The 14515-nt window shown below is 37.1% G+C and overlaps 2 protein-coding genes across 2 annotated transcripts; both read right to left on the bottom strand.

Moving 5' to 3' along the window:
* Nucleotides 1–365: 365 nt before the first annotated feature.
* Nucleotides 366–1685, bottom strand: LOC138888418 (uncharacterized mitochondrial protein AtMg00810-like). Its single transcript, XM_070170277.1, has 2 exons — nt 1581–1685; nt 366–1484 (listed from the first exon to the last, which is right to left on the bottom strand). The coding sequence occupies exons 1-2, from the start codon at nt 1683–1685 to the stop codon at nt 366–368; spliced, it is 1224 nt and encodes a 407-aa protein (XP_070026378.1).
* Nucleotides 1686–1892: 207 nt separating this feature from the next.
* LOC138888417 (uncharacterized) lies at nt 1893–4764 on the bottom strand. The gene is made up of 6 exons (XM_070170276.1): nt 4131–4764; nt 3547–3827; nt 3194–3359; nt 2944–3085; nt 2769–2802; nt 1893–2705 (listed from the first exon to the last, which is right to left on the bottom strand). Exons 1-6 carry the CDS (start codon nt 4762–4764, stop codon nt 1893–1895), a joined length of 2070 nt encoding a protein of 689 aa, XP_070026377.1.
* Nucleotides 4765–14515: the final 9751 nt, after the last annotated feature.

Raw genomic sequence — 14515 nt, 5'->3', positions numbered from 1 at the left:
AAGTTTGGCTAGATACTAATTACTCTCAAAAGTACTTTTCAAATTAACTTACCAAATATAAAATGTTTTTCACAAAATATTTTTTTGAAAAACACTTTAAAAAAATATTTTTTGAAAATGTTAAGAGAGGCATAGCCATTAAAGGAGCCACAGAAAAAGGAAGCAGAGGAAGAAGGAAGAGAGCGAATGAGCTGAGTATGGGAAATATCGAATCTCATTTCTCATGTACTATACATGTATATATTTATACAACACTTAATCACCTAATAATATATTAGTTGTTGACAGCTGTACGTATGGCCCACTAACTAACTTCTAACAACCTAACTAACTTCTACACTATACGTTCTTCTAAACACTCTCCCTCAAGCTGATGAATGGAAAAGGTTCTTCATTCCCAGCTTGCTAATCAAATACTCATGTTGTGGTTTGCATAGACTCTTGGTAAGTAGATCAGTATGTTGTTTTTTAGTCCCTATGTGTTGTGTTTGAATTTGACCACTCTGAATTTTCTCCCTTACAAAGTGACAATCAATATCAAAGTGTTTTGTTCTTTCATGGAATATGGGATGTGCTGTAATCTGTATAGCAGCCTTACTATCACAGAACAACTGCACAGGATTGGTTACTGCAATTCCAAGCTCTCCAAATAAACCAACTAGCCAAGTGACTTCAGCAACAGTAGCTGCCATACTCTTGAATTCTGATTCTGCTGAGCTCCTGGAAATTGTGCTTTGTTTCTTAGACTTCCAGGAAATTACAGCTTCACCAAACTTGACTATATAACCAGTGATGGATTTCCTTGTTTCCACACACGAACCCCAGTCTGAACCACAATAGGCAACTAGTTCCTTATTACCTTTTGCTAGCATAAACAGGCCCAAACCTGCAGTTCCATTGATGTACTTGACTACTCTTATAGCTGCTCCCAAATGTGACTGCTTAGAAGCATGCATATGTTGACTCAATACCTGAACAACAAAGGCAATGTCTGGCCTTGTCATTGTCAGGTACAACAGTCTACCAACAAGTCTTTGATAGCTTCCTGGGTCCTCAAGTTGTACATCTGTAGAGGCTTCCCCTTTGTTCATAAATTCATCAAATGCTACTGAGGTGAGTTTATGATTAAACTCAAGAGGTGTATCAACAGGCTTACTGCCAGCCAATCCCATCTCAGACACAAACTCAAGAGCATATTTCCTTTGATTCATCAGAATGCCTTCCTTAGATTTAAAGAACTCAATTCCCAGAAAGAACTTTAATTCCCCCAAGTCCTTCATTTTAAATCTAGCCTGCAAGTCTATTCTCACTTGATGAATGAGCTTCACATTGTTCCCAGTGACCAATAGGTCATCAATATACACTAAGATTACTATTAGATCACCACCTACCCTTTGCATGAAGAGTGAGTAATCATAATGAGATTGAACAAATCCCATATCCTTGAGAGCAGAAGTCAGCTTCAGGTTCCATTGTCTGGGAGCCTGCTTGAGTTTCCATACAAGGACTTATGCAATCTGCACTTTCATTTGATGACACTCCCCCTGGCTGGCAAAGCCATCTTGGATCTGCATATAAACTTTCTCAAGAAGGTCTCCTAGGAGGAAAGCATTGTGCACATCTATTTGAAAAATGAACCATCCAGATGCTAAAGCAAAAGCCACCACAGACCTTACTGTCACCATTTTGGCCACAGGAGAAAAGGTCTTTTTGTAATCCAACCCTTCAAGCTGACTATACCCCTTAGCAACCAGTCGAGCCTTATACCTCTCCACCTCCGCATTAGACTTATATTTGACTTTGAACACCCACTTACAGCCAATATGAGACTTGCCAGGAGGCAGATCAACAATGGACCAGGTCTGATTTTCCTCAAGAGCTACAATTTCACACTACATGGCTTCTATCCACTTAGGATCAGTGCTGGACTCAACATAGAAAGTAGGTTCAAACACAGCAGAATATGCAGCAATACAAGTCTGATAGGTAGGATACAGCTTGTCATAACAGACATACTGGGAAATGGAATAATTGCAAACTGCTCCTTTAGAGGGGACAACATAGTCTTTTAACCATATAGGAGGAACAAAGGTCCTGGATGATTTTCTAATAGGATGAGGAGGAGCAATAGGAGAAGGACTGGATAATGGAGGGTAAGAAGATGTCTGAGGAGAATCAACTGATGGACCTGAAGTAAAATAAGGAGAGTTAGATGGAGGAGGTATATGAGAAGGGATGAACTGACGAGGTAAATAATCAGGTTTTATCATATCCAAAATAGGAAATAGAGGGGAAGAGCCAGAGAGGTCATGCTTAAAAGGGAAGATATCCTCCTGGAAAACAATATCCCTGCTTACAAAGAATGATTTGGAGTGAAGACCATGGAGAATGTATCCCTTTTGCACAGAGGAATAGCCAAGATGGACATCAGGAATAGCTCTGGGACTAAACTTATCAGATTTACTAGTAGAGGTGGCATAGCAAAGACTTCCAAAGACTTTCAAGTGCTGGAGAGAGGGGACCTTACCATAAAGTTTCTCAAATGGGGAGGCTCCTTTCAACAAGACAGTAGGTAATCTATTCAAAAGATATACTGATGTGGAAACACACTCACCCCAGAAATGGAGTGGAATAAAGGCTTGAAATCTCAAAGCCCTTGCCATGTTAAGAATAAACCTGTGCTTTCTCTCAACTTTACCATTTTGCTGAGGTGTGTACACACAAGAACTCTGATGAATGATTCCATGCAACTACAGGAGACTAGTTACCTGCTCATTGAAGAACTCAGTACCATTGTCAGACCTGAGACACTTAACCTTGTTATCAAATTGAGTCTAAACTAGTGATAAAAACATTTTTAGCACAACAACAGATTTTGCCTTTGTGTTTATTAAGAAAATCCAGGTATACTTAGAAAAGTCATCCACCAATGTCATTTAGTACCTTTTACCATTATGAGTTGGGACCCTGTATGGACCACATACATCAGTATGCACAAGTTCAAAAGGAAGAGTAGAACTAGAGGTGCTGTGAGAAAATGGCAGTCTAGATTGCTTAGCAATAAGACAGACAGTACAATGATGATCTTACATAGGAATGTAAGGTAAACTACTAAATTTCTGTAGAACTTTCAGAGGTGCATATCCCAATCTCTTGTTCCATAGAGACACACTACAATTCTTAGTAGGCTTACAAGAAACTGTCTTATTAGAACTAGAGATATTATTTGCAGAAAATGCTAGCTTGTTACTGTGCTTTGCATTCAGCTGTTGTACTGGTCCTTCAGGAATATCTGGCTTCAGGATGTAAAGTCCACATTCTTCCTTACCAATCCCCATTACGTTCCCACTCAAGAGATCCTGAAAAAGACAGAAATCAAGAAAGAAGGCAACAAGATATCTTTAACTCCTTTGTAAGCTTTGAGACTGAAAGCAAGTTGTATTTGAAGTCTGGAATGTATAATACATTTTGTAATGATTTAGTTTTGAAGATTGTGGAGACTCATGAGTAACCGATAGCAATCTGCTCACCATTAGGAAGGTGAACCTTATTATGGCCTATACTAGTCAGATCTTTGATTTCACTTAGTAGTTTGAAATTGTGCACCATATGGTTGGAGGCCCCTATATCTATTATCCAGTTACCATTAACTAGATGAGACATGAAGGCTCTTATAGTACCTGTGTTATTCATAGTTGCTGCATTAGCCACTGATTCTACCTGCTTTCCTTTGTTCAGCATATGCAATATCTGATCATATTGTTCTTGAGTAAACACTGGAGCAGGGGAAAACTGAGGGTAGGTTGTGGAGATGGTTGTGGAATAGGCTGAGGAAGGTCAGGAGATTGAAATCCCCTGGCAGTAAATGCATTGTTCACCTGAAGGCCTGAATAACCTCTTCTCTTGGCCTTTAAATCAGTAGGGTATCCATGGAGTTTATAGCAGGTGTCATTGGTATGACCTTTCAAGTGACAGTAGTCACATTATAGTGTATATCTCCCAACACTGTTTCTAAATTTGAAGTTGCTATTTCTATTTCCTGCATTAGCTTTACTCATCAGTGCTTTAGAATCACTAATGCCAACACTTAGATCTGCACTATTTTTACTTTGACTCTCAACATTAACTACCATAACATAAGCCTGATTGACATTTGGAAGTGGCCGAATCATAAGAATCTGATCTTTGGTAATGTTCTGCATGTTGCTTTGATTCAGGGCATCCACATGAAGGAGGAGGAGCTAAAGCTTCATACTCATCCCATAACTCTCTAAGTTTTGAGAAATACTTTGACACTGTTAGCAGATTTTGAGTCAAATTTGCAATTTCCTTGTGAAGATAAAACGATCTAGCAGCATTCACCTTATCAAATCTTTCACGAAGGTCATCCCAGACCTTGTAAGCATTAGATGCGTAGATCATAGTGCTTAGTAGATTAGGTGCTATAGTATTCATTATCCAAGTTAAAACGATAGCGTTACATCGATCCCAAAGTTCATGAAGACTTGGATCATAAAGCTCCTTTCTACAGGTTCCTAGCACAAAACCTAACTTGTTTTTGCCATGCAACACAATTTTCATAGATCTACTCCAAAGAGAGTAGTTTTCAGATCCTCGAAGTTGAATCGAAATGAGAACAACACCTTGAGTATTAGAAAGATGAATATACAAAGGATGATTGTGATGAACTAAGTCAATATTCTGAGTATCAGATGTAGGTGATGTAACAGTAGTCGACGCCGAATCATTTTCATTAATCGCCATATTAATTTTGTAGACTTGGAGATTGAAGAGAGTTACTTACTCAAATTGTTGTGAAAATCAGGAAGAAATTGGTGAATTTCTCAGAAATCAACAAACCCTAACTAGAAGAGGAGATCGTATCTTTAGCTGCAACTTGAACTAGATGAGAAAAAAATAATCCTCAATTGTACCTTCTCCTTACTCGTCTGCCATTGTTGAACCCGTCAGAATTAAGCCGAGCTCTGATACCAAGTTAAGAGAGGCATAGCCATTAAAGGATCCATAGAAAAAGGAAGCAGAGGAAGGAAGAAAAGAGTGAATGAGCTGAGTATGGGAAATGTCGAATCTCATTTCTCATGTACTGTACATGTGTATATTTATACAACACTTAATCACCTAATAATATATTAGTTGTTGACAACTGTATATATGGCCCACTAACTAACTTCTTACAACCTAACTAACTTCTACACTATACGTTCTTCTCAACAGAAAACAAACTGATCTTAGAATCTTGGCTCCCCTCGCTTAATTATTACTGTAGATAATTTAAAGCATACAAATAGTCATTCAATAAATAGTGTCACACAAATTTATCAAGTTTTCAACACTTCCAACCACCAAGAACAAAAGGAAACCCATTAACTACACTAAATTTAAGGAATCTAAACAGTCATAATCATTATATAAAAATTTCCTAAGCAAGATATTTTAATCCATGAAATTCAGCGAAATTGAAACAAAATTCAAAGAAAATGTAGAAATAATTGGGCCATGGCAAGAGGAGCTAGAAAGTTACCATTGCAGGAGCAGACCCCCTCCCCCCAATACAATTCTTGAATTTATCATTTTCTGTTTGGATTAAAGAAGTCTGCAGAAACTGAAAGTGTTGCTCTGAAAGTAAATTCACTCTTGAAACATGACGCACGTAGCAAACATAAGTTATTCTTGGTTTGTCCAATATTGAGCCATCAAATTATGTTGTCCATTTCTAGATATTGTTCTGTTAGAATTTGAAGGAATCAAAACTCAACACAGGAGAAAAATCGGAGAAGAATCGTCTCACAGAGAGAGAGAGAGAATTGATTTCAGCAAAATGATCGTCATGCTTCCTCTGGAAGCTTCTTAACTGGAAGCTTCTATTACTTATATAAGATCCAAAACGTTTAACTGACCCGAAATCTACTACAAATGAAAAGAACTAATAATTAATCCCAAAGCAGTCAGAGTCCAAATACAAGTAAAATATAACTGACTAATTCTAACACACCCTCTCCAAGTTGGAGGGGGTTTTGCCACAACCAACTTGCTCAAGATGAAGCGATGAACCACTCCAGGTAGAGGCTTGGTCAGCATGCCAGCAAGCTGCAATTTGCTAGGTACAAAAGACAATGAAATCAGACCCTCATGAAGCTTTTCTCGACAAAATGGCAGTCGAGTTTGATATGTTTGGTTAGAGTTGTCAAAACGGGCTAGCCCAGCCCAAGCCTAGTGGGCTTTTAATTTTTGTGGACTAGGATGGGCCTGCCCGCCATATGAGTGGGCCTTAAAACGATCAGCCCTACCCAACCCTAAGAGGGCCGCGGACTAGGGTAGACTGGCCCTTTAATTTTTTTTAGAAATCTTTTTTTCTTTAAATCCTTAAATATTTTTTTCGTGATATAGTCGATTAATCATGTAAACAACTTCTGTTTGCTTAGAGCGTACAAAAAGCTTGATATTTAACGAGGAATCTCGTAATTGAAATGCAAATTCTCTATATCTCTAGCTTTCTTTTTTAAAGTTACATGAATATTTTCTTAATACATTTCTTTCATTTTTCTCAGATTCAGGGATTGCTTTAATAAGCTTATATGCTGAGGTTTTTAAATTTAGGATTAACATCATTTGCTGATTTCATCATTATAATCCATAAAATTTTCAAAATTCCTAAAATTTGCTAGTTGTCAATTTTTTGTGTGTATATTTAAAATTGATCTTTTTTTATACTGAAGATCAGTTTAAATATTAATAATATATTAAATTAATCCAAACTGATCATTGGCCACTTAGAATAATACTTTCATTTGAAAAAAGATTATTATTGGCCACCTAAAACTTCTCGACTTCGTTATTAATTAAGCAAAAGAAAAATTAATTTTGTCATATTACATGCATGTCAAAACTCTAATTCTAGTTGATATGGAAGGGTAAATGAGCAATCTAGGTTTGTGGAATGGGGATTATAGTTAACAGTTTTTTTTTAGTTTTTACTTTTTTAAATATTAAATATTTAATAGTTAATTAATTTTTCGCCTACGGGCCGGCCTAGGCCCAGCCTCGGTCAAGCCTCAAGGGCCAGTGGGCTGACTTAGGCGGGGCTTAGGAGCCTCAGTTTTAAATTGGCTCAAACAATCCTAACCCAACCCTACCCAAGTAGCGGGTTGGGTTGGGTTGGCCTCATGGGCCTAGCCCATTTTGACGGCTCTATGTTTGGTGCACTCATGAAAAACTGGATTGCGAGCTATATAGATGGCAGATTGACTATCACAATGAAGAGGAACCGGAATAATAGAAGGTACAGACAATTCACTAAACAATCTGGTTAACAGGCCAATTCTGCAACCACTCAATGCATGGATGTATGTTCTGCTTCAGCAGAAGAGAGAGCAACATTGTTCTGTTTCTTGGACTTCTATGTAATAAGGGAACCCCCAAGTAAAACTAAAAAACCATTAACGAACCGCTAGGAAGAGGGACATGTGGCCCAATCTGAATCACAATAAGCTGGAAGGGAAAAAACAGGATCATTAGACATAAGTAATCCTTGACCCAAAGTCCCTTTGACATATCAAAGCATATGATAAGCAACATTAAGCTGAACAATAGAAGGAGTATGTATGAATTGGCTGAGAAACTGAACAGAGAAAGCAAGAGCAGATTCAATTTGCCAACTAATTTTCTGTAAAGTGTTGGATCAGACAAGGGCTCGCTAGGATTGTCTTTGAACTTTACAGTAATATCTATTGGACTAGCGACTGGAGGACAGTCTAGACAATTAAAATCAGATGAAAGGTCGAGAACAAATTTCCTTTGACAAACAATGACTCCTCCAGGTTCAGACAACATCTCCAAACCAAAAAAATTATGAAGATGGCCCAAATCTTTAATTTTGAACTGTTTGTCCAGAAGGAGTTTAAAAGAAAACATTTCTTGTGCATTATTGCCACTCAACAGAATGTTATCAACGTAAACAACTATAATGGTAATAAGGCCATTAACAGACTTAATGAAAGGTGAATAATCATTTTTAGAAATTGAATATCCCATGGACATAAGAAAATCACTTAACTTGGAATACCATTGTCGGGAGGCTTGTTTCAAACCATACAAAGAGTTCTTCAATTTGCATATCATATTATCCCCAGAAACCATCAAACCTTTAGAAATTCTCATGTATAACTCTTCATCTAAGTCCCCATGCAAGTAAGCATTATTTACATCTAACTGAAACATGTCCCAGCCCTTCTTAACAACAACAACTATGAGTGATTTAATGGTAGTCATCTTAACAAGTGGGGAAAAAGTTTTTGTGTAATTAACCCCTTCTTGTTGAGTATCCCCTCGCACAACTAACCTTGCCTTAAAGCTTTCTATACTCTCATCTCCCTTATGTTTTATTTTGTAAACCCATTTATTTCCAATGGCTTCTTACCACAGGGAAGGGGTATAATGTCCCAAGTTGCATTAGCCTCAAGGGCCTCAAATATTTTCAACATTGCTTCCTGCCAGGCAGGGTACATTGATTCCTGCTGATAAGTTGTTAGTTCATGAACATTATCTAAAGCCTTTAGGAGACCCTGATTAGATGAACTTAGACTACTGAAAACAGACTTCAAAAAAATAGGAATAGAAGTCAAAGTGATAGGTAAAGAAGAAGAAGCAGAACTACATACATAATCCTTTAAGTAAGAGGGTTGGTGATGCTGCCTAAAAGGATATCTAGGAGGAGTGTCAGGGGCAGGAATTGAAGGAGAAGTAGGAAAGTCAGGTGCAAGACTTGGAGATAAAGGAAGTATAGGAGAGAGATCAGGTGTAAAGTAAGAGGAGGACTGTGAAGAAGGAGATGGTGCAGAAACAGTCTGGTAAGGGAAGAAGTGTTTTGGTGGAAAAGAGTATTAGGGGTGAGATTAGTAGAAACATGATGGTCAAAGACAGAAGAATTAGGAATATTGGGGAACAAGGTCTTAGGGGAAGAGGACTTAGAATAAAGAAAGATATTTTCATGGAAAATAACATGTCTAGAAGTGAAGATCTTCTTGTCAGAAAGTTGCATCAGTTTGTATGCCTTTTTGCTAGGAGGATAACCAAGAAAAATACAAGGTATAAATCTGGGAGAAAATTTGTCTCTTAGAGGCTTGGGCACCATGGCATAACGTAAGCAACCAAAACTCCTGAAATGACTATATGAAGGTTGGACTCCATGTAAAACTTCAAATGGAGTTTTCCCAGATAATATAGAACTAGGAAATCTATTTATTAAGTAGGTAGCTGTGAGTATGCAATCCCCCCAAAAATGAAGTGGTAGTTTGGACTGGTATAAAAGTGCCCTAGCAGTCTCTAGGAGGTGTTTGTGTTTTCCCTCGACTACACCATTTTGTTGAGGTGTATAGAGACAAGAGGTCTAGTATAAAACTCCTTTGGATTGAAAAAATTAGGTGGCTTCAAGGTTGGTACCAAGTTCTAAGGCATTATTTGTTCTAATGGTTTTAATTTTGAGGTTGAATTGAGTCTCAACCATTGAAAAGAATAATTTTAAAATAGAAAGTACGTTTCCTTTATTGTTTAGAAGGTGGGTCCAGGTACCTCTACTGCAATCATCAATCAAGGTTAAAAAATATTTGCAGTTTCTATAGGTAGGAGTGTTATAAGGTGTTACAACCCATGTTTTTATTCGTGAAAGTACGTCGTAAGTCCGTTGATGTAAGCTCAGAAATGAGATCCTCTTAGAAAGTATATAAAGTGATTTTACGTCCCATATTTTTTTTGCAAGCCTTTGAGAGTTAATATTCAAGGATAAATGTTTGTAAGGGTACATGTTGTTACACCCCGTACTTCAGACGTTACTATTATTATAGGATTATCTAATATAAACTCAAAAAGGATGAAATTCTTCTACAAGGATAAGAAAGGTTTGCCGAAGTGTTAAGTAAGTTAAGCTGAATATGAGACTTGTTAACTATGATTTAAATGAGTTTAAAGCCATGATATGACTATATAGGATGTTTTTATATGAAGTATAAGGTTTGAGAAAAATCGGATCTATGTTGCGGAAAAACCGACTAAGGATTTGCCTTGTAACTGAGTTTTTGAGAAATATATTTTGTGTGCTATATGATGTTTTATTGGGACATATTATATACCAAATTGAAGGTCTTAGAATTTAGTTTCCAACGCTCTTAACCGTTTGCTCATACGACATCTGGATAAAAGGTTATAAGCGTTGGAAGACGAGCCAATTATAGGGTGCCAAGTAGCACCTTTTGACTTTTCAACAAAATGGAGATTTATCTCCTTTATCTCGTCTCTTTCTGCATATTTCCAGAGATCACGACCAAATAAGACCCCTAACATCACCCTTAAGCTATTTACAAGGAATTTTAACAATACTATCATCCGGGGCACGAAATCAAGTAGCGATAACATCAAAATGATCCCTGCGACGTAAGTATCGCTATATCACTTTTTTTCTTTATAGTTTGAGTTTAGAAGGTATTTTGAAGTTAATAAAAATGCCTAATTTATGGTTTTAAGATCTTAAATATAAAGGAAGGTTGATTAATTGATTTCATAATAGTTAGAACTCACGGGACGGTGATCGGAAGCCGTGAATTTGAGTTATTTGACTTGTAATGGACTGTTTTTGGGATGTTTCGTGTAGCTTTTGGGATGTCTATTTTGTTACTGTATGAGGTAATTATATTGTGTTCCTACAGGTTCTTAAGGTTATCTTGGCATTGGTTAAGTTAAATGGATGAACTAGACATGATCTAGTGAATAAAGTTGCTAATTAAGAATAATTGGAGTTGTGGATTATTTTCTTTGTGATGGATATATGGTATAAGGCTGGAAATATTGATGAATGACTTCATTATCATGTTAATGATACTATTAAGTTAAAGTAAAAAGTCTATAAGGGATGATATGGGGTATAGGAATTCCAATTGGAGCTTGTCGCTCGTCGTAAAATAGTTATGACTTGTTGTTGTTTTATGGTGTCTTGTTATTGATAATTATGTATTGCTGGATTTCTCTGGTAATTATTGTTGGTATATGATATTGGAGGAGGCTCTTGTTACAGGGGAGATGCTGCCCGAATTTATATGAATGAGCTACAAGTTTAAGTTGCAGACTTAGCCTTTATTCAACATTGATTTTGAATCTCCTTATGCAATGGTAGATTGAGTTGAGTTATTTGAAGAGTAGCTTGGGAGGTATTAAGGACTCACCATGGTTAAGGTATGTTAAGGCACTTACTTCTTTCTATTGGCATGATCTAAAGTGAAATGAACATAAACGTTATGCTAATTCATAACGGATCTACTCCTAGAAACTAAGGTTGTCCATGTTGTTATTTCCTTATAAAGTTATTCTAAGGTGTGTATGATCCTTAAATACTACTAAGGTTCATATTGATGGTAGGGATGTCCATAATGTTAATCGAAGGTGCAATGACCTTAAGTCACTCCAAAAGGTTTAGAACGTGATTCCATGAATCTAGCATGCATTATATATAGCATCTATTTTACTTTACTGAGCCGCGCTATAGTAGGCCGGGTACAACACCTATTGTGTAACCACTGATCAGTTGGGTTTACCAAGCTTCACGTAGCCGAGTATGATTCTACCGAGCCTTATGATGGCCCGGTACGTTTTTACCGAGTCCTCTTTGAGGCCGGGTACGATATGATGATTATGATGCCCACAGAGGCGTATGTTTTTAAAAGTTTATGTATATATATGTATTATGCATTTCATGTCAGTATCCCCTAGAGGCACTCAGATGTTACAGGTTGTATCTCCTCTATCTCTCTTTACATTAATGTTCTTGTTTATGGTTTCCTGCCTTACATACTCGGTTCTTTATTTGTACTGACATCCTTTTTACCCGGGGACACTGCGTTTCATGCCCGTAGGTCCTGAGTGATTAGTTAACAATCTTCCTAGTAGGCTATCAGCTCAGCGGATGTGTTGGTGCACTCCACTTGCTCCGGAGTTGCCTATTTGGTTAGTATGCTTTGGATATGTATTGATTGGTATGGCGGGACCTGTCCCAACCTTTATGATTTTATGTACTCTTAGAGGCTTGTAGACAGATGTCAGGTTTATGGATACTTGTATGGCCTATGTGTTGAGTTTACAAATGGTCATGTCGGCCTTATAGGACCGTATGTCATATGTATAAGTTTGTATATCATGTTGGGTTGTCATATGTTGAGTATTCCCTTTACGTTTTATTCTTGTTATCTCATGACGGGTTTCTGGCTCATTTACTCAAGATAGTATAATAAGAAAGATATGTTATGTTGGTACTCGATTGAGTAAGGCACCGGGTGCCCGTCGCGGCCCTTCGGTTTGGGTCGTGACAGAAGTGGTATCAGAGCAGTTCTATCCTAGGGAGTCTACAAGCCGTGCCTAGTAGAATCTTATTTATGGGTGTGTTTTGCACCACACTTATAAGCAGGAGGCTACAGGGCATTTAGGACTGTCACTCTTTCTTCTTACTCTAGATCGTGTTGTAGAGCTCAATTATAAGAATTCAAACTTCTAAATTCTATTGTATTCGTAATACAACGATACCTCATCCAAATAGATAGTTGGTATGAGATTGAATGTGGTTGTGGAAGAGTTGAGTCAGAGGAACTCGATTTTGCATCATGCTTATGACGAGCAAATATGGGGTCTTCAACTGATCATGTATGTATTAAGAAGTGTAAGCTTCTTGATAAGGAGTCATAAGGCAAGAATATATATCCACTCGTATGGTAAAAAAGAATAAGAGAATCGGAAAGTAGACACAAGTTTCAGCAAGTAAAACAAGCAAGATGACGAAGTGTACGATGTACCTGGTTAATGAAGATTATCAGTATTTACAATTCAGGCAGAGAAATGTAAGTATTGGTGTTACCTTCAATATTAATGGTGATATATACAATTGACCACACCCATCTCAGTTGTGCCCTATGGGAGCTAACAAATATAGTTTAAAAGAAGAAGGTGATATCAAGATTCAATTCGGGTTAGAGTAACGAAAAATTATGGATGGATTGTTATCATTAACTAATGTATCCGAAGGATAGTGCAAGTGTGGTAATAGATCTCCTTGTGAGACACCTAAATGGAGAACTTTAGAATAGTACAATCATATATGAATACTAGAATATTCAGAAATTTTAGAAGATAGGTAGTGGGATCCTAGAAGGGAAAAATATTTCCCTTAGTATGACTCCAGCCCCGAGTAAAAAAAAGGGAAAAATGTTAGGCATTCCGAAGATCCAGTGAGATAAAGCAAGGGGAACTAAAAGTGAAAGAACATTTTGTTCAAGTTTCAGAATAAAGTGATAGACAAAAATATTATCCGGAGAATAAGAAGAGAGTAAATGAAACATCATGAGTAAGATATGATATATGGGTGATAACAGTAAATCAAAATATGACACGATGATAGAGTCAATAGTCGATTGAAGGAAAATACAAGAGGTGATAGGCCTTGAGGCAATAAATGAGTATAGGCCATAAAGTCATATCCTTATTTCGAGAATGAGTTGGTGACTTCAACGTGATTACCAGGAGGAAAGGTTAGACCCCAGAGTAGTAGAAATTAGTATGGACTGGTGAACAAGATAAACTGAACATGAATTAGGGACTGAAGGATTTTATAATAGTTGATATCATGTGAATTTCAGAGATAACATTCCGATAATAATGGAATGGACAACAAAAGAATAACCTTTAAGGTTCATTTAGGAAGATGCTTCCCTAAAGCAAGCACGTGGAGCAAAGTTAAGCTTAAGGGACTAAGTGTGCCAGTTACATTAAGTGTCACCCTTGTGCGTAATAAATTCAATTATCCCTGGTATAGAGAGGTTACCACAAGGCGAGTAAGATGTTAGTGAAGATGTGAAAAAATACCAAGATGAAGAGGTAACTATGGAATGTAAATGAGGAACCGGTAAAAGGGTGAAAGGAATGAGATTGCATCTATTCAGATCCTATAGATATGATATGACTCCTGAACATTATGCAAGCAATATGCCGGAGAGAAGTGGTAAGGGTTACGCACCCGGTGATATTGATAAATAAGTGCAAATGAACACTTGATACATAAGGATCCAGTGCGAGAGGTAACTTAAGACAAAATAAATAACTAAAGAGAGATTACACGGAATATAGATATGAGATTAGATCAACGAGTAGTTTGTAGTTGATTCAGGAAGAGCCTAGTTATGGCTAGACAAGAGGGTATAAGCAAATCAACAGATCATGTAAGATAAACGTAGTAAATCCTAATCTAGTAAATTCAGTCTCGCAAATATGGTGTCGTAACCTTGAGAAATATTCAGATAGGAGTTGGGTTACTAAAGGTACCGTATAAGTGTTATAGAAATAATGGAGAGTGCTGTGAGCACGTGATTTTTGCCCTGCATGAAATACTCCCATAAATTCAAAACAAAGTAATTCTGTTTCATTATTTGCAATATTGTGGATTTTGTGGCATTTGCTGTTAATTATT

This window comes from Nicotiana sylvestris, chromosome 3, assembly GCF_000393655.2.
Source record: "Nicotiana sylvestris chromosome 3, ASM39365v2, whole genome shotgun sequence".
In the NCBI taxonomy this organism is placed as follows: Eukaryota; Viridiplantae; Streptophyta; class Magnoliopsida; order Solanales; family Solanaceae; genus Nicotiana; species Nicotiana sylvestris.
Note: the sequence above shows the minus strand (reverse complement) of the source record. Positions and strands in the feature narration are given on the sequence as shown.

What these genes read in the sequence shown, in the direction of transcription:
- LOC138888418 (XM_070170277.1), bottom strand. Translation starts at nt 1,685, where the DNA reads ATGGTGACAGTAAGGTCTGTGGTGGCTTTTGCTTTAGCATCTGGATGG. An exon ending in TAGGAGACCTTCTTGAGAAA is followed by an intron (nt 1,485 to 1,580) that starts GTTTATATGCAG and finishes AAACTCAAGCAG; the next exon opens with GCTCCCAGACAATGGAACCT.
- LOC138888417 (XM_070170276.1), bottom strand. Translation starts at nt 4,764, where the DNA reads ATGGCGATTAATGAAAATGATTCGGCGTCGACTACTGTTACATCACCT. An exon ending in TTCTAATAAGACAGTTTCTT is followed by an intron (nt 3,086 to 3,193) that starts GTAAGCCTACTA and finishes TTCCTATGTAAG; the next exon opens with ATCATCATTGTACTGTCTGT. An exon ending in CTGAGTTCTTCAATGAGCAG is followed by an intron (nt 2,706 to 2,768) that starts GTAACTAGTCTC and finishes TACACACCTCAG; the next exon opens with CAAAATGGTAAAGTTGAGAG.